Here is a 26,575-nt window from a genome sequence, read left to right on the forward strand (position 1 = left end):
AGAACAGGGAAGGGCCAAGGTGAGACTAACTCTTTTCATCCTATAGATTGTAGCAGGACCAGGCTGTGGTGTAGAAAAAGGTCACACACTTTCTCGTTAGATTCTTGGGGGAGTCAAAGGAATAAGCCCCAAGAGGGTGTTTGTGGTGGATGGCTTGTTTCCTGTCTGAAATGAGAGGACAGAAACAGAAGAGTCCTCAGTTCTTATCTCTCCCAAGTTTGAAATGTCTCTCGAACCTATAGCCAGCCTGTGGCGTTCAGGTGTGCACTGAAGCCCACAGGTAAGGTAGGAAGGTGAGGGTAATAATTAGATCCACGGTCACTCAGCCTTCCACTCCTTCTGGGATATGTCCATCAGAACAGCATGTTCCTGTCTCCTGTGCCATGCTAGATCTGGAACTCCTGCCTGGTCAGATATATCCTGGTCTTGCTTTGAGGATCTACAAATCATAACAGCATGTGCCAAGAGTAATCAGTTCCCATTTCCTGTGCCAGCTACATCTGGGACTCCTGTCTGATCAACTAGATCCTTGCTTTGCCTCGATAAGAAGTTGTTCTAACCTCGGGTTGACAGCAAGCTTGATTTCAATAATAAACCTTAGCAAAGGTGTTTAGAGCTGACAGGAATCAATCTGGTGTTTTCTGAAAGAGAATTACTAATGGTGGAGAACAAGAGTCTCCAAAGAACAGAAGCTAGAGAACAGTCCACTTGCTCACCATTCAATGAGGTGGCAGGATGTTCAGATGCTGGCTGGAGCTGAACTCAGCTTGTACTGGCAAAATCCATGTCACAGCAGCGAAACTGTTCCAGGGAAGAATGCAATGCAAAACATGGCAGCAATCTTATTTCTTATCTCACACAAAAGAATTTTCATCTGAACAACTCTAGTTTGCAAATCAGGATTTATTAAGGAAAAGGGGAGAAAAGGGCTCCTGCCGTAGTGATAGGAGGGGGCTCCAAGGGAGGAAACGTCTTAGGTATAGTAGAAACGGTGTCTTTTATGCACCCTCTCAGGGGAGTCACATAAAGGAAAAAGAAGAAGGAGGGGGAAAAAAAACACCTCATTCATAATGGGCAGGAAAGCTGAGCACCTTGTCCAGAACCAAAAACAATGGAATGGTGGGACTGGTAACTTCCTCCTCCTATTCTGATTATGATAAGAGAAGGGAAATTGATATGGTGATTCTGTCCTTTGGTTGCCCTCCAAGGGGAGAAGGTGCTTTGGGAAGGGTTAAAAACGGGAGAAGCACAGCTTCACCACGGACCAGAGATCCTAACAGACTACTTTCTGACTCTTCATAAAACCATTGAGTTTTTATAATTTATAGATATTTATGTAGCTAGATGATTATAACAATTTAAGCTTTGAATGGTGACTGTTCATAAAAGGGGTATCAAGTCTAAGATTTCAAAAAAGATTCATTAATTTACATATAGAGGAAGTGGATGACAAAGAGACCCCATCCTCAGTGGCACAACATAGCCAGGGCTGAGTCAAGGAGAAGTCAGGAGTCAGGAGCTGCTTCCGGGTCTCCCACATGGGTGGCAAGGGCCCAAGTACCTGGGCCATCTTCTACTGTTTTTAAAGCTGGATGGAAAGTAGAGCAGCAGTGACTTGTACTGCTGTGCATAGGGAAGCTGGCAGGTGGCAGCTTTGCATGCTATCCCACAACACTGGTCCCAAGAGAAGCCATTTCATACTTGGAAGGTGTGTCTGACTTGTATAGATATGAATCTGTATTTACTATTTTGGTAGGGACCTATTATTGTCACAACTTCAGAAATGACAACATTGTAAAAGCCATTCTCCAGAAAGTCCCTAGACACGCAATAAGAAAAAGGTGACTTGCAGACCTTTTTGGAGTTATAACCTCACACCAGCAAAAACAACTTCTTAGCTCACTGTTGAGATGTAGAAAGATTTTTTTTTTGTAGTTAAGTGAAACCAAACTTGACTGTCTCTGCAAAGAATATATTTTGCAATCTATACTGAAGCAACAAGGAGTCCAGTCAATTACCTTAGCTGAGAGAAAGAGGGGAAGAAAAAAAGGTTATTCCTCTCTCTCCAATCCCATCACCTTTGGAAAGGGAAAAATCAACTTCCACTACAAAATGTCTCCCTTTATGTTTATGTTTCTGTTTCTGTTTTAATTTCATGTAACAGGAAGATTCTAGAATGAGCCAGAAGTTTCCAGAGAAGTTTCTCTGTAATCAAGAGGAACATTCTCACCGCAGACTTCCTTCCTTGTCTCCAGGATACACGGTGTGTGGCCCTTGAAATGAAAATGAGACCAATCAAGAAGACACTGATTGGATTTTGAGGAAGTTGAAAGAGTGATGACAAAACAGCTTAATGATTTTCTGTTGATTTTGTGTTGATAACACTTAGATGTATTGACTGTGACAAACACATACATGCTTTTAAAGCTGATTCCATTAAAAAAAAGTAACAGTCAGCATTTGAAACTAATATATGGCACCTATTCTTTATAATAGAATAGCATGGGAGAAGGAATACAGAACAGAATTCAGTAGGAAAACACAGAGTATTGAGTAGAACAGTCCATTGAGTAGAATAAACAATAGAAAAGCTAGAATAGTAACATAGAAGGACAGAATGAAATATAGAATAGAAGAGACTAAATACAGGTGAGAGGAGACACGGAGCACTGAGCCTGAGCAGGCTGATGCAGGTGGTTCTCTGCCACAGGGCTTCTGCCCACCTGGACCAGGAGTGGGCAGGTTAGTGCTCTCCTGTTTGAATTGCCTTGTTGTGCCCAACATGAGGTGCCTGGGCTCAGTGAGTGGAAAATGCCATGTGTGGTTGTGACGGAGGTCAAAGAGGAGCCCTCCACTAAAAGAGAGCATTAACCAGTTAAAGTTTTGGCAACAGAAACTGTTAAGTCATGAGGCTTTAATAGTGCAATTCCAACAGAAAACGTGGATGGAACATGCTGTTATGTTACTACCTACAAAGCTCAGCCATACTTTGGGCTCTACTCAGTAGAAAATCCAACAAACAAGCTGACAAAAGACTTATTTCTTTTTACTTTCAAACGAATTTTTTTGGGGGGAATATTGAACAAGACTTCAAACCAGATCCGCAGTGTTGGATACCAGCAAAGAAAATAGGACAATTTAATGGGAATCTGATTTCTGATGAAAATGGACACATTCCTGGCTGGGTACCAGTGGAAAAAGACAACAAGCAGTGTGTGTTCTTGTGTGGTTAATTATGAATTTTGAATTGCCTTGGTGTTAAAGCATTACCCTGCAGATCCTGGGCCCTTGGAAGCCAGTGCAGTGCCACTAGCAGATCTCAGAACAAACACTGGAGCTCCGAGGAACAAATATCAATGGAAATCTATATGGATTGGGGAGCAGGAAGCATCTATTGCATCTTCTTATACTGCAAGGAGTATTTCAGATAGGAAATCTTACATTGAAGCACAGTGATCTATTGCCCTGGTTTGAAGGTTGCAGAGAAGGCAAAATTGAAAGAATAGTATAGCATTCGGAAATGGCTGTTAATGTCCATCAGCATCATCTTGGTTTACGCTGGCCAATTCCAGACATATACATAAATTCAAAACCAGTTGTTGTCAACATGAACTTGAATAAATATGACTGCACATTTGATACTAGGCATTTGTTTAGTTAATTTTCAAAAATAGATCATCAGAAATTTGGTAGACTCAAAGATAACACTTGATGTATAAATGGAAATATAATTAAAATTAGCTTTCTTACTATATTTGAATCCTAAATATTTTGTGTTCAAAAGGTGAAAAGATTGTGAAATATCAATATGTTTTCTAATTTTTGAAAAAAAATGATGTACCAGATGCAAATACCCATTCAAAATTTTATTTGACATTGACAAATTTTAATCCCTGGACATAAAAATGTATGTAACAGTACCTCCAAGCTTGTCCAAAGGGTAAATTCTGCTCACTCTAACTGGGTGAACATTTAAGGACGGCAAATGGAAACATCTGAAAATATTTACTTATAAATAAGCATATACAAAATCCTAGTTGTGAATGTTACAGTTGTTAAAGCTTTAAAAAAAAAACTGAATCCAAACACTATGAACATAGAGAAATTTTTTATCTTAGCTTATTTGAAAAATTTAAGTCTTCAAAATATAATTTTCTAATAAGTTAAAATTCCACAGAATTTTATTTGCTGAAAATTTCATTCACTTTTGTAATGGTACTATATAGAGAGGAAGAAATGCTTTAGTTGGGGTTTGCTTAATATCATGCAGAATTTTAACTTGTAAATAAGCAAAACTACTATTATTGAGGGATCTTAACATTTACAGAAATTATCAGGGCTGCATTTTCCATTTTCATACCATTCAGAAGCAACAAGGCTAGTTAATGTAACACCAAATTGCTCAGAATTTTTTTTAGCTTTTCTTCTAAGAGAATACATCTTTTTTAAACTTCTTCCTTATACTTATACTTTGGATCTTCAATTTCTTCAAAAAATGAAGGATCAAAATTTTCCAGTTTTTTCTTGAGCTATTTAATTTCATCCTAATAGAAATATATTGCCTTTAAAAGTCATGTACATGAATACACTTTGTATTTGAACTAAAGACATTTAATTATAAGAAAGCCAATGTAACCTAAATAGTAAATGTTATACGTGCAGTATTTTCTTAATATTGTTAATAAGGTGTCACTGTAATATAAGCAACATAATTGTCAAATGACGTATTCTGTGAGTTTGACTGAACAAATTGTTCAGCTTTTAGATTATGGTAGTATTTCACATAACATACTTACTGAAAGAAATGAAAAAATGTTAATCACGCCATGGGTATTTTGGTTGAATTCTTTAACTTCGTTTACATTTCCATTTGAGTTAAGTTTGTTTACATTTCCTCTTTAAATATTCTAATTGTTAATGAGTGGTGGTCAATTTTCATAAATATATTTATGATCAGGGAACTCCTGGGACTTCTGACTCTCTAAGTTAGGCATCTGGTGGGGATAGAGAATTTGAGCTTTAATGATTATTTAGAATAGCCTATTCCATTTCTGCATCCATGCTGTGTTGTTCAATTACATTGCCTTAAAAGAAGTAAAGCATAATAAAACTTTCAGGGTGATAACATCATCCCCAAAAGCTAATTAAGAAAGTATTCAAGTAATAAGCTATGTGTGTTACAATCTAAAAATAAATTTACCCTTTAATAAAAAATACAGATGAGAACAGGAGGACAGAATAGAATATAGAATAGAATAGGAAAAGAGAATAGGATAGGATAGGATGATAGCGTAATACAGACGATATGCTATAGAACAGAACAGAATGGAATATGAAATATAATGGGAAAGAACAGAGTGGAATGCAAAATAGATTAGAATAGGGCAGAAAATATAATGGACTAGAATACAGAATATAGTAGAATAATAAAATGTAGACTAGAACAGAATATAGAATAGAAAATAGAACAGAGTAGAATACAGTAAAATAGGATAGGATAGGATAGGATAGGATAGAATAGAATAGAATAGAATAGAATAGAATAGAATAGAATAGAATAGAATAGAATAGAATAGAATAGAACAGAACATAGAATAGAAGACAGCAACAGTAAAATGGGAAAGAGAAGGGAAGGAAAAGGGAAAGGAAGGATAGAATATAAAATTGAACAGAACGGAAAGGAAACAGGAGCGTGAACCCCATCGCAGCTAGCAGAGAGCAGAATGAAGTCAGCTCACCCGGCTCCTAACCCCGGGTGGGTCTCAGTTTCGCCCTGAGGCTTTGATGAGCCCTGCTTTCCACCATGGTCCATCGGGCTAGCCTAGTAAATGGCTGCAAACAAACTCTTCGCAAGCAACTGCTGTCACCTCGCTCAGCAGGTGCATCCCACAGCATCTCCCCCAGTCCCGCGCCCGGCATTGGCAGCCCAACGGGAGATGCGGGCAACAGGACGCTGGGGAGACACCGCATCCCGCGTGGGCGAAGGCCGCTGTGCAAGACCAGCCGGATGAGCTGGGAGGTCACTGAGGTCACCGCACGAACGACAGGGCTTTCACTCACGTATGAAAGTGTGGGTGGCAGGTGGAAGGAGGTGGGGGTGGGAGCAGATAACACGTGGAGGTATGCGGCTCTTGCCTTGAGACAGATCAGTTTCCTCACACCTGAAAGAGCACACCAGGACCCCTTCCACTTCTCTGGCCCCTGACCACCTCTGGGACTCTGCCGCCCATAGATGCCCCTGCTGAGCTGCGAGTTCCTGAGGAGTTACCGAGAGCAGCGCCTGGCACATCTGCTCCTGAGCTCTATAACCATGGGCTACGTGTGGCAGGAAGGAGAGGCTCAGCCCCCAGAGGTAAGATGTGCCACCTGGCAGGGCACCAGCACCTGCAGCTGCGTTGTACTTGGTCCTGGAATCTTGCAAAATGGGTGCTTTGCTCAGTTCTTGCTGGTTGCCCGTTGGAAGGAAGCAGAAAGACTCCATTGTAATGAAGGACTCTGTTTCCTGCCAGGAAGGCCAATTTTGATTTCTACTGGCAACCATTTCTCCATTTATTATTACTTCTCTAAGACAGGTGTTTTTTTTTTTTTTATGTTTATTTGATAGGCAGAATCGCAGAGAGAAGGAGAGACACAAAGAGGAATAGTCCATTTACTGTTTCATTCCCCCAATGTCTATAATGACTGGAGCTATGCTCACCCAAAACCAGGAGCCAGCAGCATCTTCTGGGTCTCGCCCATGGGTGCAGGGGGCCCAAGCACTTGAGCCATCCTCTGCTGCTTTCCCAAGGCCATCAGCGTGGAGCTCGATGGAAAGTGGAGCATCCAGAACATGAACTGTCGCCTGTATTAGATGCCAGTAGTGCAGGTGGAGGCTTGGCCTGCCAAGCCACCGCACCAGCCCTATTAGTTAGGTTTTGGACCTGTAGTTAGGCCTTCTCTGGCATCATTTTCCACAAACAAAAAGCTACGTTGAAAGGGGGATTCTGAAACATGGATTTCTCCACAGGTTCCTAGTCAGAAAGTCAGAAAGTGGCCAACATCACATTATTCCCACTGTATAGATGACAGAAGAGTACAAAAGTTAAATTCCTTGGCCACAGTCCGAGGGTGGGATGGAGAGGACAGTCATATTTACAATGCAGCCCTCCCAACCTCATAAACACAGCGTTCTCTCCACAGAACACACCCGTATTTGCAACATTGATCTTTTTCCAACACTGCTTTTCCCTTTAGCCAGTTGTCTCAACAGTACTTCAAAATCTCTCCAGGACCCGTGAATCACATTGCTTTGTGCCTAGGATCCAGCCGAGCTCTGTGTCCCGCGTTGTAGATTCTTTATCAGTATCCCTTTCCTGTAAGCAAGTGTGTGCCCTGTTTTAGGACACTCGTTGTGTTTGCTGAGTCAATGGTCCCTTGTGTGCCCTTCTGATAAACGCTTCAGCCTCTAGGAAAAGGAAAGTGCAGAGCTGCCTTGGGCATCTTCTGTGTCAGTCCTGCCACCCGGTGTCTGATGTCACCAAGACTGATGCCCAGCCCCACACGTGTGTGTGCTCCTGTACCATCTGCCCTCCAATTGTTCCAAGCAAGGAGTGGACAAGGGTGATGGGAGAGGCGGCCTCCTGCTCCTGCTGTGTCCAGGCTGTTCTAGGCTGGCTGCCGTGGAAGCTCTGCCTTTCCAGCTGCCCTTCCATTCCCCTCTGCCTTCACACAGGTTCAAATGTTCTCTTTCTTTCCATCTTCTCTCCATCTCCTGCCTTTGGAGGAAAGCTTGTCTTAGGCTCCAATTTCAAAACTCTTTAAAGTATTTCCATGTTTTCCAAACTAAACGTCTAAGGGAAAACAAGGGCCAAAGTGAAGCTCTCTTAGCAGGTATTTCTCTCTTGAGGAGAAATGAAAAGGCACATGAAGGAATGGGTGAAGGGATGACAGACAGTGGGAGGATGGCATTTCATTTTATTTTAGTCTATTTTATTCCATTGTTATGATTGTTATTATCGTTTTGGCATTGATGTTCGCTCAGCCTTGACCACGAGTAGAGATTCCATGGGTCCAAATGTTTTTTGGGGGGACCATGAGCAGGTAAGGCTTGTTGGAGGAATCCTCAGATAGAAGAAGGTGACTCCGCGTGTGATGGGGTAGCTTGCTGAAAGTGGTTGTTGGGTTTGATGGATGAAGCGGCTGACAGTGTTGGCTTCCACTGGACTCGAGAGGGTCTGTCTTCCTCCTTCCCCTCTCAGGTGCTCTGGTCTCCGTGATCGACACGTAATTGTACACACAGAGAGAGTTATTGATATATATCAATCTCCGTCCAGCACAGTTACAACACCACTTCTGATGCCTTTATCCTACATCACAATGCCTGTGCACTTAATTCTAGCTCCATGCTCAGTGCAGACCCTGGGAAACAACAGGTAATAATTCAAATAGTTGGGTCTCTGCTTCTCATGTAAAAGACTCAAATTGAGATCTTAGCTCCCCACTTTGGTCCTGGCCCAGACTCAACCCTTGACAGCATTTGGGGCAGGAGGCAGGCAGTGGTGAGGGTGTTACTGACAGATTTCACACTTGTATTGCTCCAAAGCATAAACTTACATTTTGCATTTCATTTTCCACAAGCAGTGCGAAACACAACGCTAGGCATAGCTTTCAGCATTTTTTCCCCCCAGCAAATTAAACTTACCTTTAAGTTCCGTTTTCTCCAAGGATTTTTAAAACACCTTGGTAAGTATGTGTGGACAGACTGTTAATTTCTATTGTCGGTCTACTCGGTCACAAGTTGATCTTCAAACGTTTTGGTAACACCTTACTTTGCATAGTCATTCTCCAAGGCTTATTGTACATTCTGTGTGTGTAAGTACGTTCCAGAATTGTCACTTCCACCCAACCTGCAGTGCACACTCATCAATCACAATTCTACGGAGTTGGTCACAGCAAGGCGTGTGTGATGTGTGCGAAGGTGGGACCCTTCTGGTGATGGAAGAAGCTTTCCGCCAGAGATTTCCGAGCTAAAAAACATCCATGACCGTTGTTTCCCCAGGAGGTGCTAACTGCCTGAGCTTCTTTCTGAAAGGTGCTGCCCAGAAATCTGGCCCTTCCATTTGTCGAAGTCTCCGGCATCTTGGGGCTCCCTCCTATTCTGGTCCACTCGGACTTGGTGTTGACGAACTGGATGAAGAGGAATCCAGAGGGGTAAGGAAAGGAAAAAAGGCTGCATGTGTGCACCAACTGAAGCTCAGCTCTTCCCGCAGCAAAGACCCAAGACTTTTCAGCTAGTGATGGTCAGGAAGCATTCATAGTTATTGCCTGTTTATGGTTCCAAAGAAAGAGATGAATTTAAACACAGGCTCAAAAAACAGGCTCAGGAGTGTCCATCCTGTATCTAGACTCATCCAAGCTGGTTTTCGCGTTTGCTCCACATCACAGCTGACTTTCAAGCTCCGGTATATCAGGCTGCACTCACATTTTTGATCAGCAGGTTGTTTATGCCTATCAGGTTCTCCATGCAAATCAGCTTAGGACAGAGATGAATGTAAGTGGTCATTATATTGTGGCCCAAACAGGAGATTGGGCTAGGACGGATCGGAGATGCTCCAGATCTGTCAGGTTGAGAATTTAGTTAATCATGTCATCTCTTCCACCTAGTGAACACCACCTCTCATCTTTACATTGGGTTGGAAATAGAACCCTTGGTTTGTAGCAGAAGAATGTGGGTTTTGATAGAAAGGAAAGGCAGTAGATAGAATGAAATGGAAGGCAAGCTGTTGCATTTCCCTTGGACTCCATTGCCACGGGTAAATTTAGTCAAGGCCGTAAGTGTAGGATACAGTGAAGAGCAGAAGGGTTGTAGGAACTCCGGAGCATGTGATGGGAATTAGTACTTGATTGGACAGGTTAGCTTTCAGGGCTAACCAGTGCGCCCCTGGGAAGAAGAAAGATGGGGGTTCATCTCATCTTTTTGATTCCTCTGGGCTCTGAAACTTTGTTCGTTGTCACAAAATTGAAGGCTACGAATCTGCCAAGAATTTGGAGGGAAAGAAGTTATACATATAATTGCATACATTATTCTGATCATGTCCTTTTTTAAAAAAAAAATTTTTATTTGAGAGGCAAGTTTTCCACCCACTGGTTCATTCCCCAAGTGGCAGAAACGGCTGGGTGAAGCTGAAGCCAAGAGCCTGGAACTTCCTCTAGGTCTCCCATGTGGGCTCAGGGGCCCATGCACTTGGGCCATCTTCCCTGCTCTTCCAGGCACAAATACCAAGGAGCTGAACTGGAAGTGAAGCAACTGGGATGCAAACCAGTGAGCCTATGGGATGCTGGTGCTACAGACAGTAACTTAACCTGTTGTGCCAGAGTCCCAGGTCTTTGAATGGTGACTAAATTGGATTCATGATTCCATGAGGAGAAGGGAAGAAGCGAAAGAGGAGAGGGAGACGGCCGTACTGAGCAGGCAACGTAGAAAGTGCAGCGACAAGGGAGATTCCTGGCATGTGAATGTGCACTCTAGTTTGATTCCAGAGGTGGATGTGGTCCTGGGTCTCGCCGGTTGCTTTTGCTAGATAATTACACTTTGGATTCTTTTACATATGCCTTGTACAGAGTAAGAGCTTGAAAGCGAGAGGCAATGGAAATAACAGGACACAGCAGCACACTGCGAATGCAGAGGCTGACCCACACGATGTGTCCTTGAGAATGTCCTAGAAATGACATGAGCACACACACTGGGCATCAGGAAAAATGGGATGAGAGGGCAGAATCTACCAAGAGCAAGGAGGAGCAGGAGTAGAATAGCTCCACTGAAGCATGTGAGTTCGTGCAATCAGAGGCATGTTAGAGGAGCGAAATGTTTCACCACAGCCACGGGCCATGCACTCCAGATTTGGCTCACTCTGGGATATTTGGCCCATGAGCCCACCATATGTGTGTGTGATGTGGCTGATGCATGTGCTTTGTACGAGTGTGCTCGTGTGTTCCTGTACGTGCAGCCCTAGGGGTAGACCTGGTTTACAAGCTGAATCGGTCTTGTCTTTTCTTTTTCTCTTTGTGGTTGTCAATAACCGGAATTTGGCTAGACCCCTGGAAATGAGGTGAGTTCTCAAAATTCCTTTTCTCACCTAAGCTATGACTTAAGAGCCTGAACCCACACGTATCTTTCAGTCCATCTTATATGCACATTTTAACGTAGGCTTCCTTATGTGCAACAGAATATCAGCTGCATAAAAACGCATGCAGAATAGCAGGGACAGTCCACATGTTATCAGTGGTGACTTCTGCCTTGCAGAAAGGAAGGGATGGCTTTCCTTTTTTATGTTTCCCTGTCAGTATGTAATAAAGCACATGAAGTATGTCACAAGAGAACACGAAAACCTGGCCATGTCTCTAAGGCTCTCTGAAGCCTGCCTGTCTGGAAGAGACTTCTCCTCTCAGCCCAGGTCTGTGAGCAGCCACTCGGCAGGCAGCGGCCACGGCTGCAGGAGCATCCCCAGGGATGCCCACTTACCGGTTACTGTGAGAAGTTACTGAGAACAGAGGGTTAGAAAAGGGAATAAGGAACCAGGAGTCGTAGGAAACCTGGCAGCTGGTCAGACAAATGGCACCTCCCTGAGCAAATGAGACTGGTGGTCAGGGAACACAGTGGATCCCATCCTCCCCTTGTCCCAGATAACCCCGTGAGAAGCTAGGACCAAGGAGCACATCCTCAGTGTGTAGCGTGAGGGCATGTGGTCATCACCTGTCCCCGCGGGTCGGGTCAACGCTATTGCTCGGCCGTCATACCTCCCAAGTGGCCAACATGATGGGAGTCACAAGGACTTGGAGCCCAGCAATACTCTCCATGAAAAATGAAGCCTGGGGCAGCGCGGAGCAGGGCTTCACTTTCCAGAGAGAGGCTTCCTTTTCTACCTGTTAAACAGCAAGCCTGGGACCTGCTGCTGGTTGACCCTTCACCTGGAGGGCTCTATAACTCCTGCCAAGGGTGTTGTGCTGGTCTGCAGCACTGGTCCGTCAAGCAGCCAGCAACACCTCTTGCTGAGCTCCACCCGCCATGCTTCGGCTGCAGGCAGGGACCAGAGAACCAGAAGCACCATGCTGGACTCTCTGGGCGTTCATGGCAAGGAGTTGGCCAGGGACTGCTCTGTCCTCTGTTGTGTGAGCACTAGCGAAGCTGGAAGTGCATCCTCAGGGCTGTGTTAGCACCAATTAATGGTGTTACCCGATGGTTACTTACAGATATCTAGCCGGCTCAGGTTGCCAGGCAGTCATGGCAGCCTCCAGAGGGCTAACCTTGTGACCATGTTCCTGCCCTAGGAACTTGGAGACCATCGTCTCATTCCCCGGAGGAGAGAGCCTGCGTGGCTTTATCTTGGTGACGGTTTTGGTGGAGAAGGCAGCAGTGCCCGGAATAATGGTATCTTTTTTTTAAAATGTATCTATTTATTTGAAAGTAAGAGCTATTGAAGCTACTGAAACGTGAGAGAGACACAGAGAAAAAAAAATCTCTGTTTACTGGTTCACGCCCCAAATGGCTGTCACAGCTAGAACTGAGCCAGACCAAAGTCAGGAGCTTCTTTTGGATCTCCTACGTGGGTGCAGGGCCAGCACCTGGGCCATCCTCCACTGCTTTCCCAAGCACGTTATCATGTGGCTGGATCAGTAGTGAAGACTGAGACTCGAATTGGCACCCATATGAGATGTTCTTGCTACACGCAGCTACCGGCCCCCAGGATAACAGCATCTTTACTTCACAGCCCTTTTTGTTTTTGCGTGAGAATCAGTCTGAGCTTCGATCCCTCTGTCCCCCTTTGCCCACAGTCCATTTCCCCCACAGAGGTGTTCATGGCTCTCTTTTCTCCTTTGCCGGTGACTGAGATAAGAGCCCTACATTGCAGCCCACAATATCAGCCCCTCTGTCTTGACTCATGGAGCTTGGAATTCACCATGTGGATTCAAAAAATGGACTGGGTCTAGGCAGTGGGAAATCAAGGCAAACAGCACGAACAGTCCCAGCCTCAACAGAAGCTGTTGCTCCAATGCAGGAAGACAGATGAACGTCGGGCAATAAGGGCACCAATGGGAATGTGACTGGCGCCAACTCTACCTCCAAGCTCAGCTAGGGCCTCCTGTGGGGAAACAGAGTCACACGAGTTATCTGTCCTCAGGGAGCAGGGTTGGGGGAGAGAATGGAAAGAGGAAAAGGAAGACAGGGAGGAAGGAGTGAGGAAGAGACTGGGAAGGGGAGAAAAGAGAGGAGAGAAGGGGGAGGAAGTTAAGAGAGGAAAGGAAAGATGTCAAGAGAAAATGAGATAGGAAGGAAGGAAGGAAGGAAGGAAGGAAGGAAGGAAGGAAAGAAAATAAAGGACGAAAGAAAGAATGGGGAGGGAGGAAGATGAGGATTGAGCAAGAGGAGGAGGGATGAGAGAGAATGAAGGGTGGGAGGGAGGGAGAGAGGGGAGGAAACCTACTTGGCAGGCACCAGAGAGAAATAAAACATTTAGAGGTGCAAGGCTTAGCACTTGAGGATTGCAAAGTTGAACTCAGCCAGGGGTTTTCAGGTACCAGACAAGCCAAATGGGAGACCAGGAAGTGGAGCTGCCAGCTTGGGCCCTGGCTCACCACCTTTCCTGTTAAGCACAGGCCAGAGCTAAGGGCAGGCCAGGGCAGTCTGTCACCGCCACCAGGAAGCTGCCGTGGTTGCTCGGGTTCCCACCATTGCGTCTAGTCATCAGTCCCCATAGGCAAGAGACAACTTCAAAGATGAGGAGCAACATTGTGTCTCGGCTCCGTGGGAGGGAGTGGGGCTGTGGCCTCGGGGGAAGTGGAAGGGACTCTGATGGGCTTCAAAGTTTGACCAAGTCCATGTGACCTAACATGGGATACATCCAGAGCAAGGACAAAGTGAGGGACAAGAAGTGGGCACCAGTAGAAGGATCCAGAACACCCAGGGGTGTGAGAGGGAGGGCCCCAGAGAGCTCCTGGCAGCCCCTACAACCCACCCCAGGACCCTGGAGAAGGCTGGTAAGTTGTGTGCACGTGGTCTGCTCTCCAGGCACTCATCCAGGCTCTGAACGCCGGCTCTCCGCCCCACCACGACACCCTGCTTCAGGCCCTGCAGCGGCTGAGAGGCTCCATCCAGGACATGACCAGAACCTTGGGACAAATGCACGGTACGATGGGCCAGCGGGTCCACCAGATGGCGCTGCTGCATCGCCTTAGGGACAGGAGGGCGCAGGTGCCGCTGGTGTCTGTGGTTTCGCCCTTTGCACTGTCCGTGGTTAGCACTCTTTTTGGTGGTCACACGTAGATTTCATTTGTTTCCTTGTAAATGTTCAGTCTTGCCTGAGGCTTGCGAGGAGTGCAGGGGTCCATAGTAATAGCAAAATCAGGCCGGGAACCCTTAAGCTTGTGCAGAGCAGAGATGGTGTAGCGTGAGGGAGCCTGTGTTAGCAACTATGACTTTTATTCTGTTCTCTGGGTTGGTTTCCACAATGGCTGACCTTGACTTTAAGGCTTCCCTAACGAATCATCCAATAGATGTTACCAGGAATGTGGCTCACACTGTGGGCTTGGTTAGAGCTTATTGTGGTCCTGCCTTCTGTCTCTTGCGCCTGGGAGGGTCAACTTTCGGTGTCAGAGGGGTCTAAAGAGCTTACCTAGAGAGTGCGTGAAGAAGTGTGGGACAGGGTGTGATGCATTAACCAGAGAGGCAGAGCCAGGCTTGTGTCTTCCCCATCAGGTGAGACCCCAACCCATCTGGCTCCTCCTGGGTGTGAGTCCCAGGTCCTCTTCCAATTCCAGCTTCCCATTGTTGTACACCCTCCTGGGAGGCAGCAGGCATGTGCTGGGTCGACTGAATCTCCATCAAACATATGGGAGACTTCTGTTCAATTTCTGGCTCCTATACATTTTCTCAGTGAATGAACCAATAGAAGTTCTTTCTGTCTCCCTGCCTCAATTTCCCTGTCTCTGTCTGCCTTTCAAGTAAATATAAATAAATATACATTTGAAGGTAAGAAAAAGCACCTGGCGTTGTGGTGCAGTGGGTAATGCCACTGCCTACGGAACTCACATCTTCTACTGGCGTGGGTTCGAGTCCTGGTTGCTCCACTTCCAATCCAGCTCCCTGCTAATGGCCTTGGAAGGTGGAGCAGAAGATGGCCCGAGTGCTTGGGCCACTGAACCCACATCCCTGGAGGGAGCTCCTGGCTCCTGCCCCAGCCCTGATCCCTGCAGCCATCCGGGGAGGGAAACAGCAGATAGGGGCTTTCTCTCTGTGTGTCTCTGCCTCTTTTTCTGTGTCTCTGACTGAAAAAGAAAAACCAAATAAATAAAAACAATAAAGAGCAGAAGCTATGTATCCATTTCTCTATGTCCTGCTCCAGGGAAGGCAGAAGGGGTCAGCACCGGTAATGGCTCTGCGGGAGTTTTGCCACCTCTAAGCAGTTTTGTATCCCAGGCTCTCTGCGTCAGAGAAAGCCTGTCCGAGGTCACACAGGATGCTTGCATTCAGTCTCCTGGCTCCTCGCTTTTGTATTTGTGTTTCTTCCCCTTTCCTTGACTGTAACTTCACAGTGCTTGTAATCACAACACACAGGTCTCTAGCTCAGTAATATCCCCTAGCTTGGTGAGATGCATTTCAGCTCTGTCAATGGCTCCCTGGCGACTCCACACTGCTGGCACAGGCTGTCCAGGTCACACAAGGGAGTGCTGGTGAGCTATGCAAGGATAGAGGTGATTCCCTTCATATCGCAGAACACCAACTGAAGCGCTCTCATGGAACTCAGTGGCACTAGTGAGTCCCCACTCAGCCCCAGCACTGCTCTGAGCATCCAGAAGGTCCCAGGTCTCCACAGAGAGAAGGGGACAGACAGAGAGAGGTTTCCCATTTGCCTGTTCAGTCTTCAGGTGCTGCACCTGCTGGGGCTGGGCCAGACTGAAACCAAGAGCCAGGAGCTTCTTCCAGGTCTCTCAAGCAAGGGACCAAAGCATCTTCCATCACCTTCTGGATGCATTAGCAGGGAGCTGGATCATAAGTGGAGCAACGGGACTTAAACTGGTGCCCATGAGGGACACAAGCAGCAGTTTTACCTGCTACACCACAGTACTGGCCTCACATTTTTTTTTCCTTTGGCAAAGCAGACAGTGTGGCCAACTGTGCTTTCCAAAGGCAATCACAACCACCCCCTCCAAACCATCGACCCCACACTGCTGTGCCATCCCACACACCCCTCCACAGCATCATGAGCAAAACAACCCTCCCTCCCCTCTGATGCCTCGGGGAAACCCCTCTGCGAGGAAGGGCAGAGGAGTATCCCCACAAAGGCCCCCGTCTCCCATATCTTGTCCAGAGCACTGGCCAGGAGCACAGAATCACTGCCGTACACCAAAGGGTTTTGAATGAGCCGTAATACAGCCATGGTACACACGAAGTCCCGAGCGCAGCTGTGCTGGAAGCCACAGGGTTAGCAGTCACTTGCTGACTTTCTCCTGCTGGCCCGCCTTCCCCTGCTTTCATTTCATCAAGAAATTGCTTCTGTTTTTTTTTAATTAAAAGAAAATCAAAATGCTTTATGAAGACATAATGAAAAGCTACATCTATAAAGTGAACCGTAACACTGATTATCCCTAAAGAGTAGGGATATGGGTGGCTCATTTTCATTTTTGCTGTTCTTGGTGTTTTTATAATTTTTAGATTTGACATCATATTATCTTTCATTAAGGCAAGCATATGATATCTGACCTTTTGGGATCGGCTCAGTTCCCTTAGCATAATGGTCTCCAGTTGGGCCCATTTGGCCACAAGCAAATGTGCAAGAAATTGCTTCTTTCAGAACCCAAGTTCAGCAAGAGTTGTGCTTGTACGCCCTCCTTCCACGAATGCCCCATTGTGCAGGCATGGAGGAGAGAAAACACGCCTCTGTTGAATTCTGACATGAGACCCAGGTCAGCAGGAGCGTCTGCAGCCTCCCACAGCACTGTGCATGGCTCGCAACCGACGGTAAACAGACCCTCTGCACACTCTGATGCTTCATACAGTGTGGCCAGAATCCCTAAGAGTGCTGGTGAGAATCCCCACCTGCCGCTTCGAGCTGCGTGTCTCCGCTGTTCATCTGCACGCTGAGTGTCTCAGCCACCTTCGCCTCCACGCTCCGCACAGCACCGAACTCGGCTGGTGCTCTGTTACTGCCACAACGCTGCTATCAGACTTGCAGCCATTTTTGATGAAGAACACACATGTTTAATTTAAAAAAATTATTTTATTTTTGTTGGAAAGGCAGACTTACAGAGGGAAGGAGAGACAAAGATGTTTTATCCATTTGTTCACTCCCCAAATGACTACAATGGCCAAAGCTGAGCTGATCTGCCGCCAGGAGCCAAGAACTTCTTCTGGGTCTCCCACACGGGTACAGGGTCTCAAGGCTCTGGGCCATCCTCGGCTGCTTTCCCAGGCCACACGCAGGCCACACGCAGCGAGCTGGATGGGAAGTGGAGCAGCCAGGATATGAAGCAGTGCCCATGTGGGATGCCAGTACTTCAGTCAGAGGATCAGTCAACTGAGCCATCACACTGACTCCACATGTTTAACTCCTGTTCTTAAGACATCATTTTCTTTACAACTTATATATATTTTTTCAAAACATCTTAGATGTCTTTGTCTTTATTTTCTTCTGAATCCAAAGGATTTCCAGCTTTCTGCTTGAACTATTGGCAACTCTGAGATTTTCTTTCAATAATTACGAGGAGTCAGGCTTCTCATCATTTGGTGGGCATGTTTCCTACAGAGAGAGTTGGGGGTACCCTGAACTGTGATCTTCTGCTAACTATCTTCTCCAACCAGTTCATCCAGTTGTGTTGGAGGGATTTTCCATTGTAACTGGTGAGTTTATTTTGTCTACAACGAACTGGAAAACAGTTAACAGTGGAATTTTTCTCTAGTAAATTCCATATGGTTACAAACTCATATTAGTATTTTCTTTCTTTTAAAAAAAGATTTATCTATTTGTATTGGAAAGTCAGATATACAGAAAGGAGGAGAGACAGAGAGGAAGAGCTTCTGTCCAATGATTCACTCCCCAAGTGAGCCGCAACAGCCAGAACTGAGACGATCCAAAGCCAGGAGCCTGGAGTCTCTTCCAGGTCTCCCATGTGCATGCAGGTGCAGGATCCCAAAGCTTTTGGCCATCCTTGACTGCTTTCCCAGGCCACAAGCAAGGAACTGGATGGGAAGTGGGGCTGCTGGGATTAGAACCGGTGCCCATACGGGATCCTGGCGTGTGACTTTAGCCGCTAGGCCACCTGCACCGGGCCCATTAGCATTATCTAATGTTAGTGTTTCCCAGGGATTAATCTTGCGATCTAAATGCTTACGTTAAACTATTAAGTCATCTCCAACTATACTGTGTCTGGGCATGGACTCTGGAAACACACAGACACAGATGATTAAGTTTCAAGACATTACAAAAGTTTGTGTATCTATGGAAGAGTTCTGAGTGAGACGGGAAGTATGTAAATTGTGAAACGTCGGGGCTGGCACTGTGGTGTAGAAAGCTAAGCAGCATGTGGGAACTCTGTATGTCTGTGTCTCAAAAGGAAAAAAATATTTTTACAAATGATCCCTGTTCTTCTTCTCTGTCGCTGTATATCTAACTTAGCAATAAAAATAAATAAATCTTCAAAAGGGGGAGTGGTGCGGTAGCCTAACAGCTAAAGTCCTCACATTGCAATCGCCAGGATCCTGTAGGAACACTGGTTCTTATCCCTATAACCCCGCTTCCCATCCAGCTCCCTGCTTGTGGCCTGGGAAAGCAGTCAAAGATGGCCCAAAGCGTTGGGACCCTGCACCCACATGGGAGACCTCGCAGAGGCTCCTGGCTCCTGGTTTTGGATTGGTTCAGCTGTGGCCATTGCAGTCACTTGGAGAGTGAATCAATGGACGGAAGATCTTCCTCTCTGTCTCTCCTCCTTTCTGTATATCTGACTTTCCAATGCAGATAAATAAACGTTAAAAAAAAAAAAAGGTCCCTATTGGGGCCAACATCATGGCATAGCAGGCTAATCCTCCAGCTTCCAATACCAGCCTCCCACATGGATGCCAGCTGCTCCACTTCCCATCCAGCTCCCTGCTTACCGTCTGGGAAAGCAGAGGAGGACAGCCCAAGGCCTTGGGACTCTGAATCCACGTGGGCAACCTGGAAGAAGCTCCTGGTTCCTGGCTCCTGGCTTTGACTGGCCCAGCTCCAGCCTTTACAGCCATGTAGGGAGATAACCAGCATATGGAAGATCTCACTATAACTCTGCTTTCAAAAAAATAAAATTAATATTTTTGAGTCAAAATGACAGAGAGAAGGAGACAGGTTCACTTCCCACATGTTCACAACAGTAAGGACTGGCTATGTCAAAGCTACAAGCCAGAAACTCATCCTGGTCTCATGTGGTTGGCAGGAACTCAAGTGTATGCTAATTCCTTAGAAGCCAGATGGAAAGCAAAGATGGGGCTCCATGTCAGGCACCCAGAACTGGCCTCCCAACCCACAGCTTGCCTTGCCTTCCTCTCCCACGAGCTTCTGTGCCGCGCTTAACCTCCTGCCCTGCTTCATCCACACTGTGGGAACCAGCCTGTCAAATTCTATGAAAACACAATCGTTATGGGGAATTTTGTCCACATTGCACAAAGTGTGTGTATTAATTTGAAGGGCAATTATAGGATTTGGAAATTATATCCAGCCTTCCTGTGTTTGGGGAACATGAAAAGACAAGGACGATCGTAAAATACTAACTCAGGTTCCTGGGTGGACTGCTGCGTATTTCTTAGCCTTGGCGTGGCCCCAAGGATGGCCAGCCAGCACTCTCCACATTTATCCTCTGTTGATACAGACACGTGTTGGTTAGTGAGCATTTTGTCTAAAGGCACCTTTTCCTTTATCCATTTTTTTCTTTTAAGGTTTTACCTATCTTTGTTTTTTTTTGAAACTTGCTTTGTTTGTATAGAATGGACCGATTTTACCTATTTTACCATGTAGATTTAGAAGCCTAATGATACTCCCAGCCAATCCTCCTTGCTGCCTGTATTCCCTACTTACTCTCCTTCCTTCTTTTTTTTAAAATTTTTTGTAAAGGAATACTTTCATTTAATTTCACAATCACAGGCTTAACACTCCATTGAGTAAAGATTTCAACAAGTAACAAGTAGGGGAAAAAAGCTCCACTATTCCTCAAGAGCCTAGACACAGGTCGTGAGCAGTAACCAAAGCATCAGATGCCAGGCTTGCTCAAACACATTACATTTTTTGTGCTCTGAGTACTAGTCATTACAGATTAGGGAAAACACACACTATTTGTCTTTTGGGGACTGGCTTATTTCACTCAGTGTAATGATTTCCAGTTGCACATAAAAGATAGGATTTTATTCTCTCATTTTTTTTAAAGTGGCTGAGTAGTATTCCATTGTGTGTGTGTGTTACACATTTTCCTAAGTCTTCCGTTTTAGCTAACTGCAGCTAAAACTGTCCCCAAACTGTTCATTGCTGCTTTATAAAATGACATTGATATTTGGATATTAACCATGAATGCAACATCTTGGCAAACACTATGTTTAATTCTAAAATAATTATGCATCAATTGTGCTTTCTGGATAGACATTATATTTAGGAAGAATGTTTTTTCATGTATAATACTGAAAACTTTTTTCTCTCTTCATTTTCTTTGGAATAAAATTTCTTAAAGAATATTGAGTTGAAATGCTAATCCTTGCTCAAATTCACACAACCAAAGAATTGTTTTCAACATTTTGTACCAGGTTAGGTGTATGCTGTGTGACTTCAAGCATCCTTAGTATCTACTGCAAGGTGTTTCCTTCTGCTGCTAACTAATAGGGTTTTTAAATTTTCAATTGAACTTTTTACATCTGTGGGTACGATTTTATGTGAAGGAAGAATGTGCCTCTGTGAAATGACTGTGTGGCTCATCACAAGGTCTTTCTTCAATGCGGAACCGAGAGACAAAGGAAGGGCATGGATAACATCAACCTGGGGCGTGCGACAGAGCTAAGAGGGAAAGAAATCCCCAAATAGGTGCATATGCTTCCTTATACAAAAGCTAATAAACTTGTGGACTCGGTTCCCCCAAGTGTTGCGTAGATTCAAGCAGAGCTTCAGGCACACATGCAGGGGAAGGCAGCTGGATCTGACCTGGGTGGCAGTCCCCAGGCAGGGACCACTGCGCCCATCTGTTCATTCCGCAGACTTCACAATGGCCTTGCTGGACTCGGTTTTCCCATTACAAAAGCCTGGGTCCAGCTTATTCCCTGATTTAGCTTCCAGCTTTTCCCACAGTCCCTCCAATCTAGTGTCTGTTAAAAATATTAAATGCTGAGAGATGACCTTGATTTCTCTCTTTGGTTGTTGTTGTTGTTGCTGCTGCTCTTGCTCAGTACAGAAAGAAAAATACCACAAATAGGAAAGCCAGCATATGGAATAGCTTAAAAGCGCAGGACACGCCCTTGAGGGAGACCACGGCAAGGAACATTCCTTGCTCCTTCCAGTTCTCTGTGCACATGCGACACAGGAGCCTGCCCTGGGGGAGCAGTGGGCCCACGCATGTGCAATCAATTGCCTTGTTTGCCTGCAGTGAAACTCACATGCTGATTGCTTTTTCAGATTATGTAGATCCAGACATATTTTATGCAGTCATCCGGATCTTTCTCTCTGGGTGAGTACAGGTCAGCTGTTTTCCCACGTGTTCCCACATGAGGCCTCGGAGCACTTTCCTTGTGCAGGAGGGAAGATGGAAGAAACTTCCTAGAGTAAGAAACAGTGCAGGTGGCCCCAACAAGCCATCGCTTGTAGGCATTCTTCTCAAAAGACGTGGGGGTTGAGGGGGAAACTGCCTGTGTGACCAGGGACCCCAAGGGCTCAACACTCAAGTTCAGAGAGATCCTCCTTATGCCATTTGAGATCAACTTTCTCAGAATTCCACTTTCAAAAGCCCCACAAGCACCAGTCCCATGGGACTGTTGCGCGTATCCATTCTCTGCTCCTGTAAGTGGCATTAGAGTTCTTTCCTAAGGATCTTGGGAGAGTCTCCTGCTGTGGCTAGAATGCATGCATTCCCTCTGCAAATGCTTTTTGCCACCAAGTCCCCCAGGAGATCCCATCAGAAAGTGAGGCTTCTAGGCGATGATTACACTCCGTGTGTTCTGCCATTAGCCGCTGGGATTAATATGTTACCAAGGTGCTGGAAGGACCAGCTGGCCTTCTGAGCCCCTTTATCCATCTGTTCTTCCACTGTGTGAGGACTCAGGCTTCAAGGGACCACCTTGCACCTCCCCCCAGCCCAGCCACAGAACTTTCCAGCACCTCGATCCTGGACTTTGCAACACTGAGAACCATGAAAAATAAATTTATAGTATTATGTACTACCCTGGGTGTGTACTTTTGTGATAGCAACAAGAATGGACCAAGACACTACCTCAGACTTTTTTTAAAATTTTTTTTCATATTCTAGAAATTCACTTTGTCACATCCCTTCACATTTCTCCAAGATACCAGACACATAATATTCCCTAAACGTGTTTCTCATTCTTACCTCAACAAGTTTGATTCAGGTTACCTACCGAGGAATGTCAGCCAAGATGAGCTAAGCTTGCTGGTTTCCCTTAAATGATGAGGTATGAGAGGCAGAGCTGGTAGATGGTGAGGCCCATGTCATCCAGCATCCCCCCTTGTTAACATGGAGATGCTGGAAGCTCTATCAATAGAATGTGAGGGCGCACCTGCACTCGGCAAAAGACAGCCTATATCGAGTTGATCACATAGTCCATAGGCTTAAGAAAGGAGTGGCAACATGCACTCAGCATTCTCTCCACATAAGGTAGGTCTGGAGAGTGAGACAATAGAAGGGTAGTCCAGCTTAGTGGGAGGGAATTCTTGGAGCAGGAGCCAACAGCAAGGATTCCAAAGAGTAACTTGAGAATATTGGTTATGGTTATGCAATTTATGGAACAAAACGGGAAAGGGAGGGGACAGGCAGGAATACGGGGGCATGTGGCTGGGTGGTTGAAAGACTCATGGTCTGTGTCAGAGTGCCTAAGCTTGGTACCTTGATTGCAGTGTCTGGACCACGCAGTCACATTCCTTCCAACCACAAGAGGAGACCTGGACAAAATAGCCAGCTTCAACCTCATTGCAGTCCTGGCTGTTGCGAGATGAGAAAGGTCTCTCTGCGTGTCTTGTTGCCTCTCAAATAAACAAAGAGAAAGGAAAATTAGAGAAGTGAAAATAGGAATTGAGTCTTAGAATTCAGTCTTATTCTACCTTTAGTAGAATTAGATAAAGAAGATAAGGGCCATTTTTTATGTGTACTATCATGCAGTCATCCTGCACTAGATGCAAAAATAGACTGGACATTAACACCTGCCCATTCTTGGAAAATCTCTGCACCTAATTTTGCCTTGTCTATATTAGTTTTGCATTGCTCTGTGACAAACAACCTCAGGTACGAGTTCCAAACAACATTCATCTGACAGTTCTGGAGACTAGAATTGTCAGGGGCCAATGCCGTGGGGTAGTGAGTTAGGCTGGGAATCTATGCCCAGCTGGGAATCTATGCTCACAAGGGTGAAATCAGGTACAAAAAGTTACCTGCTAGTTTAAGCTCTCCACAGAGGGCCTGGGGAAGCGTTTGCTGCCAAATTCACTTAGGGTTCTCCAGCTGAGACGTTCTTTCAGACGACAGCCATCCACACCCGGGGACCACATGCCTTCCCTGTGGGCGACTGCATCTCAGCTGTAACACACCTACACCTGCCTGTGAGGACTCTTGAATATCTCTGACCTCTCCTTTAAAAGAATGATTCATGCCAGGACTTAAAACGTGGGAGAGACTAGGAGGGTTGGGGGCCCATGGTCTCAGACCGCCACTCCATCATTTGCTGCTTTCCTAGGCACATTAGTGGGAAGCTGGGTTGGAGACAGACACTCCAACTGGCACTCTGACGTGAAATACAAGCATCACCATTGGCAGCCTAACTCACTACCCCATAACATTGGCCCCTGACGTCTTACGTCATTAACCAGTAAGAACACCCTTCTGTTTATATCTTACTTGTTAGATCAAGCTCACCTAAGGTAGTCGCAGATAACTTCCTGTATCATGGTCAGCTCATGAAGAGCCTGAATTATAATTGGCCCTTTTTGCCTTGCAATATAACATTACCATTTTAATAGCACAGAATCTCATAATATTATCAGTTTGGCATTAGCATTGGAATCTTGGGAAGTAATTTATAAGTTTACTTCCTGAAATCACTTTCAAGGGAATAAAGGAATTTTGATTATTCCTAATGTCAGAGGCATCCAAGGGGCCAAGTGTTCATTCCCAAACCTTTATGCTTGCATGGATGCCAGGGGTAACTTTAGTTTCATTGAATTATGTTCTGTGTCAGAGATGTGTTTTATCATGATCCATACAAATATTCCCCCGTGGATCTTCAAAATATGTTCCCTGTCGCCAAGTAGCCAGTAGCAAATCCTTGGGTACACTGATAAGCACAAATGACCCAAAACGTTTGGTTTGTTAAATATTCCCCATAGGGCTACACATTTGCCCCTTTGTTTTTGATTTGTTCCATGCTTGTTTTATAACTTGTTCACTTCAGTGAAAACATGTTTACTTAGAACAGTTGGGAGATGTCCTCTATAGATGAAATGTGTTTCTTTTAGATCCCACTCATGCTACATTTCTGGGGGAGCTAGTCAGCCTCTTGCAAAGAGAAATGACATCTCAGTGTTGTTTTCTGTTTAAGTTCTTGGAGCTGCTAGAAATATGCTGCAGCCAAGACTAAAAATAACATTGACAAGAGTAATTTGGAAGGCAAATCTTGTTCTTTCAAAAACAGCACCATAGGACCTTGGGGCCCAGGAGTAACCCTTTGTGGGACCTCCATGTTGGTGCTTTGTGTCTCCTTCAATGTGACTTGATTCTATCCTGCTCAGGGCGGGGTGCTATAAAACAGAGTCATGGCTTCCTTGGCCATTGGAGGTTTCTCATGGCTCCAGGAAACAGCCCCAACCCTGTCACATTCTGAGTCTGTAATTCAGACTTACAGAATGGTGTTGTTTTCACTTACCTTTTCATGATAAATACAGTGTCTTGGCAATATGGTGGGTGCTGGCAAGGGAGCTGTAAGACAAGATAGCTTCATCCCTCTGGGGTTTACACGGTAAAAATGGAGGAGAGACAGTAAACAAACAAACACATCTCTTCAAGGCAAACATCCTGTAAGGTGATACAGAAACAAGGTGGGATACAGGAGATTTGGGAGTGTTGCGTGTGGTGGCCGAGGTCTCATTTATCATGACGATTCAAGAAAGCCACAAAGCTAAGTGCCATTCCAAAAAAAACCAAAAAAAGCAGGTTTATTTTGTTTCTTTGAAACCAGAACTACAGAAAGACACGGGAAGTCAGAGATCTATCTACACGCTCGCTCCCCAAATGATTGCAATACCCCCGGCCAGCCAAAATCTGAAACTCCACTCGGACATCTCGTGTGAGTGGTAGGGGTCCAAGCATCTGTTCCATCACCCACTGCATCCAGGTACATTGGCGAGAACAGGAAGTAGGGCAGCTGGAACAGCCACTTCACCTGCAATGCCACAACACTGGCCCCACAGAGTTCCATTTGAACAGGTACCTTATGGCAGTGAGGCAGGGAGCAGAGTCACATCCCAAGCCAACAGAACAGCAATGGAGACGACTCCGAGATGGGAATACATTTGTCTGAAGTTTTCCCGCAGGCAGAGGCTGATGGCAACATTGGCAAGTTTTAAGAAGCATGACATGATTTGTCTCAAGTATCAAATCTGCATTGTATCTGCTGAGTGGCAAATATACACCGAGTGGCAACTTGAGACCCAGAACCCAGCAGGGCTCTGGGAGAGTCTTTCCCTGTGGTTGTGAGAAGATATTGAGACATATCAGACAGATCCCACATACAGACTGAAGAATTGGCTGTTGGATCAGACATGCAATTGAAGAGAGGGGTCAATTAAAGATGAATCTAAATTCCCTTGGCCAGATCCACCGATTGAGGAGTTGTTTACCATGACCGGGAAGAAAACAGGAGGTACACACTTATCAAAGGGGAGACCGAAGCCTAACGTGGGAGTGTACCCATCCCTGTGGGGGCATCAAGGGGGCAGCTAGGGACATGACTCTGGAACAGAGCTAGAGATGCACATTTGTAAACAGGATTTCTAAATCGGTGAGGCCACATAAGATCACTCGGGGAATGAAAGCCGTTGAGAGGCATAAGGACTGACTCCTGTGAGTGTCCAACATTTAGAACCAATCGCGATGGGAAGAGACTGAGCAGAAGGCCATTCTGCTGCTTAATCGGAAAGAAACTCAAGCCATCCCAGCCCCTTGGAGCCTTTGCCACCACAGGGTGTTGTTGAGAGAGCAAGCACAGCGTGCCGAGTCCTACACGCCTGCTGTACCTGTGGGTCCCTTCCCTCCAGCAAAATGACTTAGAATCACAGGAGGTAGCGAAACATCAGTGGATGTCTGTTATCTCAACTGCGGC

The 26,575-nt window shown here is 45.6% G+C and overlaps 1 protein-coding gene and 1 pseudogene across 2 annotated transcripts in view; both read left to right on the top strand.

Annotated features, from left to right (window-relative positions):
• The window catches only part of IDO2 (indoleamine 2,3-dioxygenase 2), a 65,581-nt gene that overhangs the window by 28,949 nt on the left and 10,057 nt on the right, over positions 1 to 26,575 (top strand). The window contains exons 3-8 of one of the 2 annotated variants that reach the window (XM_004592750.4): positions 6,233 to 6,352; positions 9,071 to 9,189; positions 11,073 to 11,087; positions 12,307 to 12,406; positions 14,045 to 14,162; positions 21,651 to 21,702. In XM_004592750.4, coding sequence (XP_004592807.2) covers positions 6,233 to 6,352; positions 9,071 to 9,189; positions 11,073 to 11,087; positions 12,307 to 12,406; positions 14,045 to 14,162; positions 21,651 to 21,702 — 524 coding nt within the window. Of the gene's footprint in view, positions 1 to 6,232; positions 6,529 to 9,070; positions 9,190 to 11,072; positions 11,088 to 12,306; positions 12,407 to 14,044; positions 14,163 to 21,650; positions 21,703 to 26,575 lie in introns of those variants that run through there. The other variant, XR_009246240.1, reaches the window with a different exon arrangement.
• Positions 2,812 to 3,712, top strand: LOC105942203 (RNA ligase 1-like; annotated as a pseudogene).

Source organism: Ochotona princeps, chromosome 11 (assembly GCF_030435755.1).
Source record: "Ochotona princeps isolate mOchPri1 chromosome 11, mOchPri1.hap1, whole genome shotgun sequence".
Taxonomy (NCBI): domain Eukaryota; kingdom Metazoa; phylum Chordata; class Mammalia; order Lagomorpha; family Ochotonidae; genus Ochotona; species Ochotona princeps.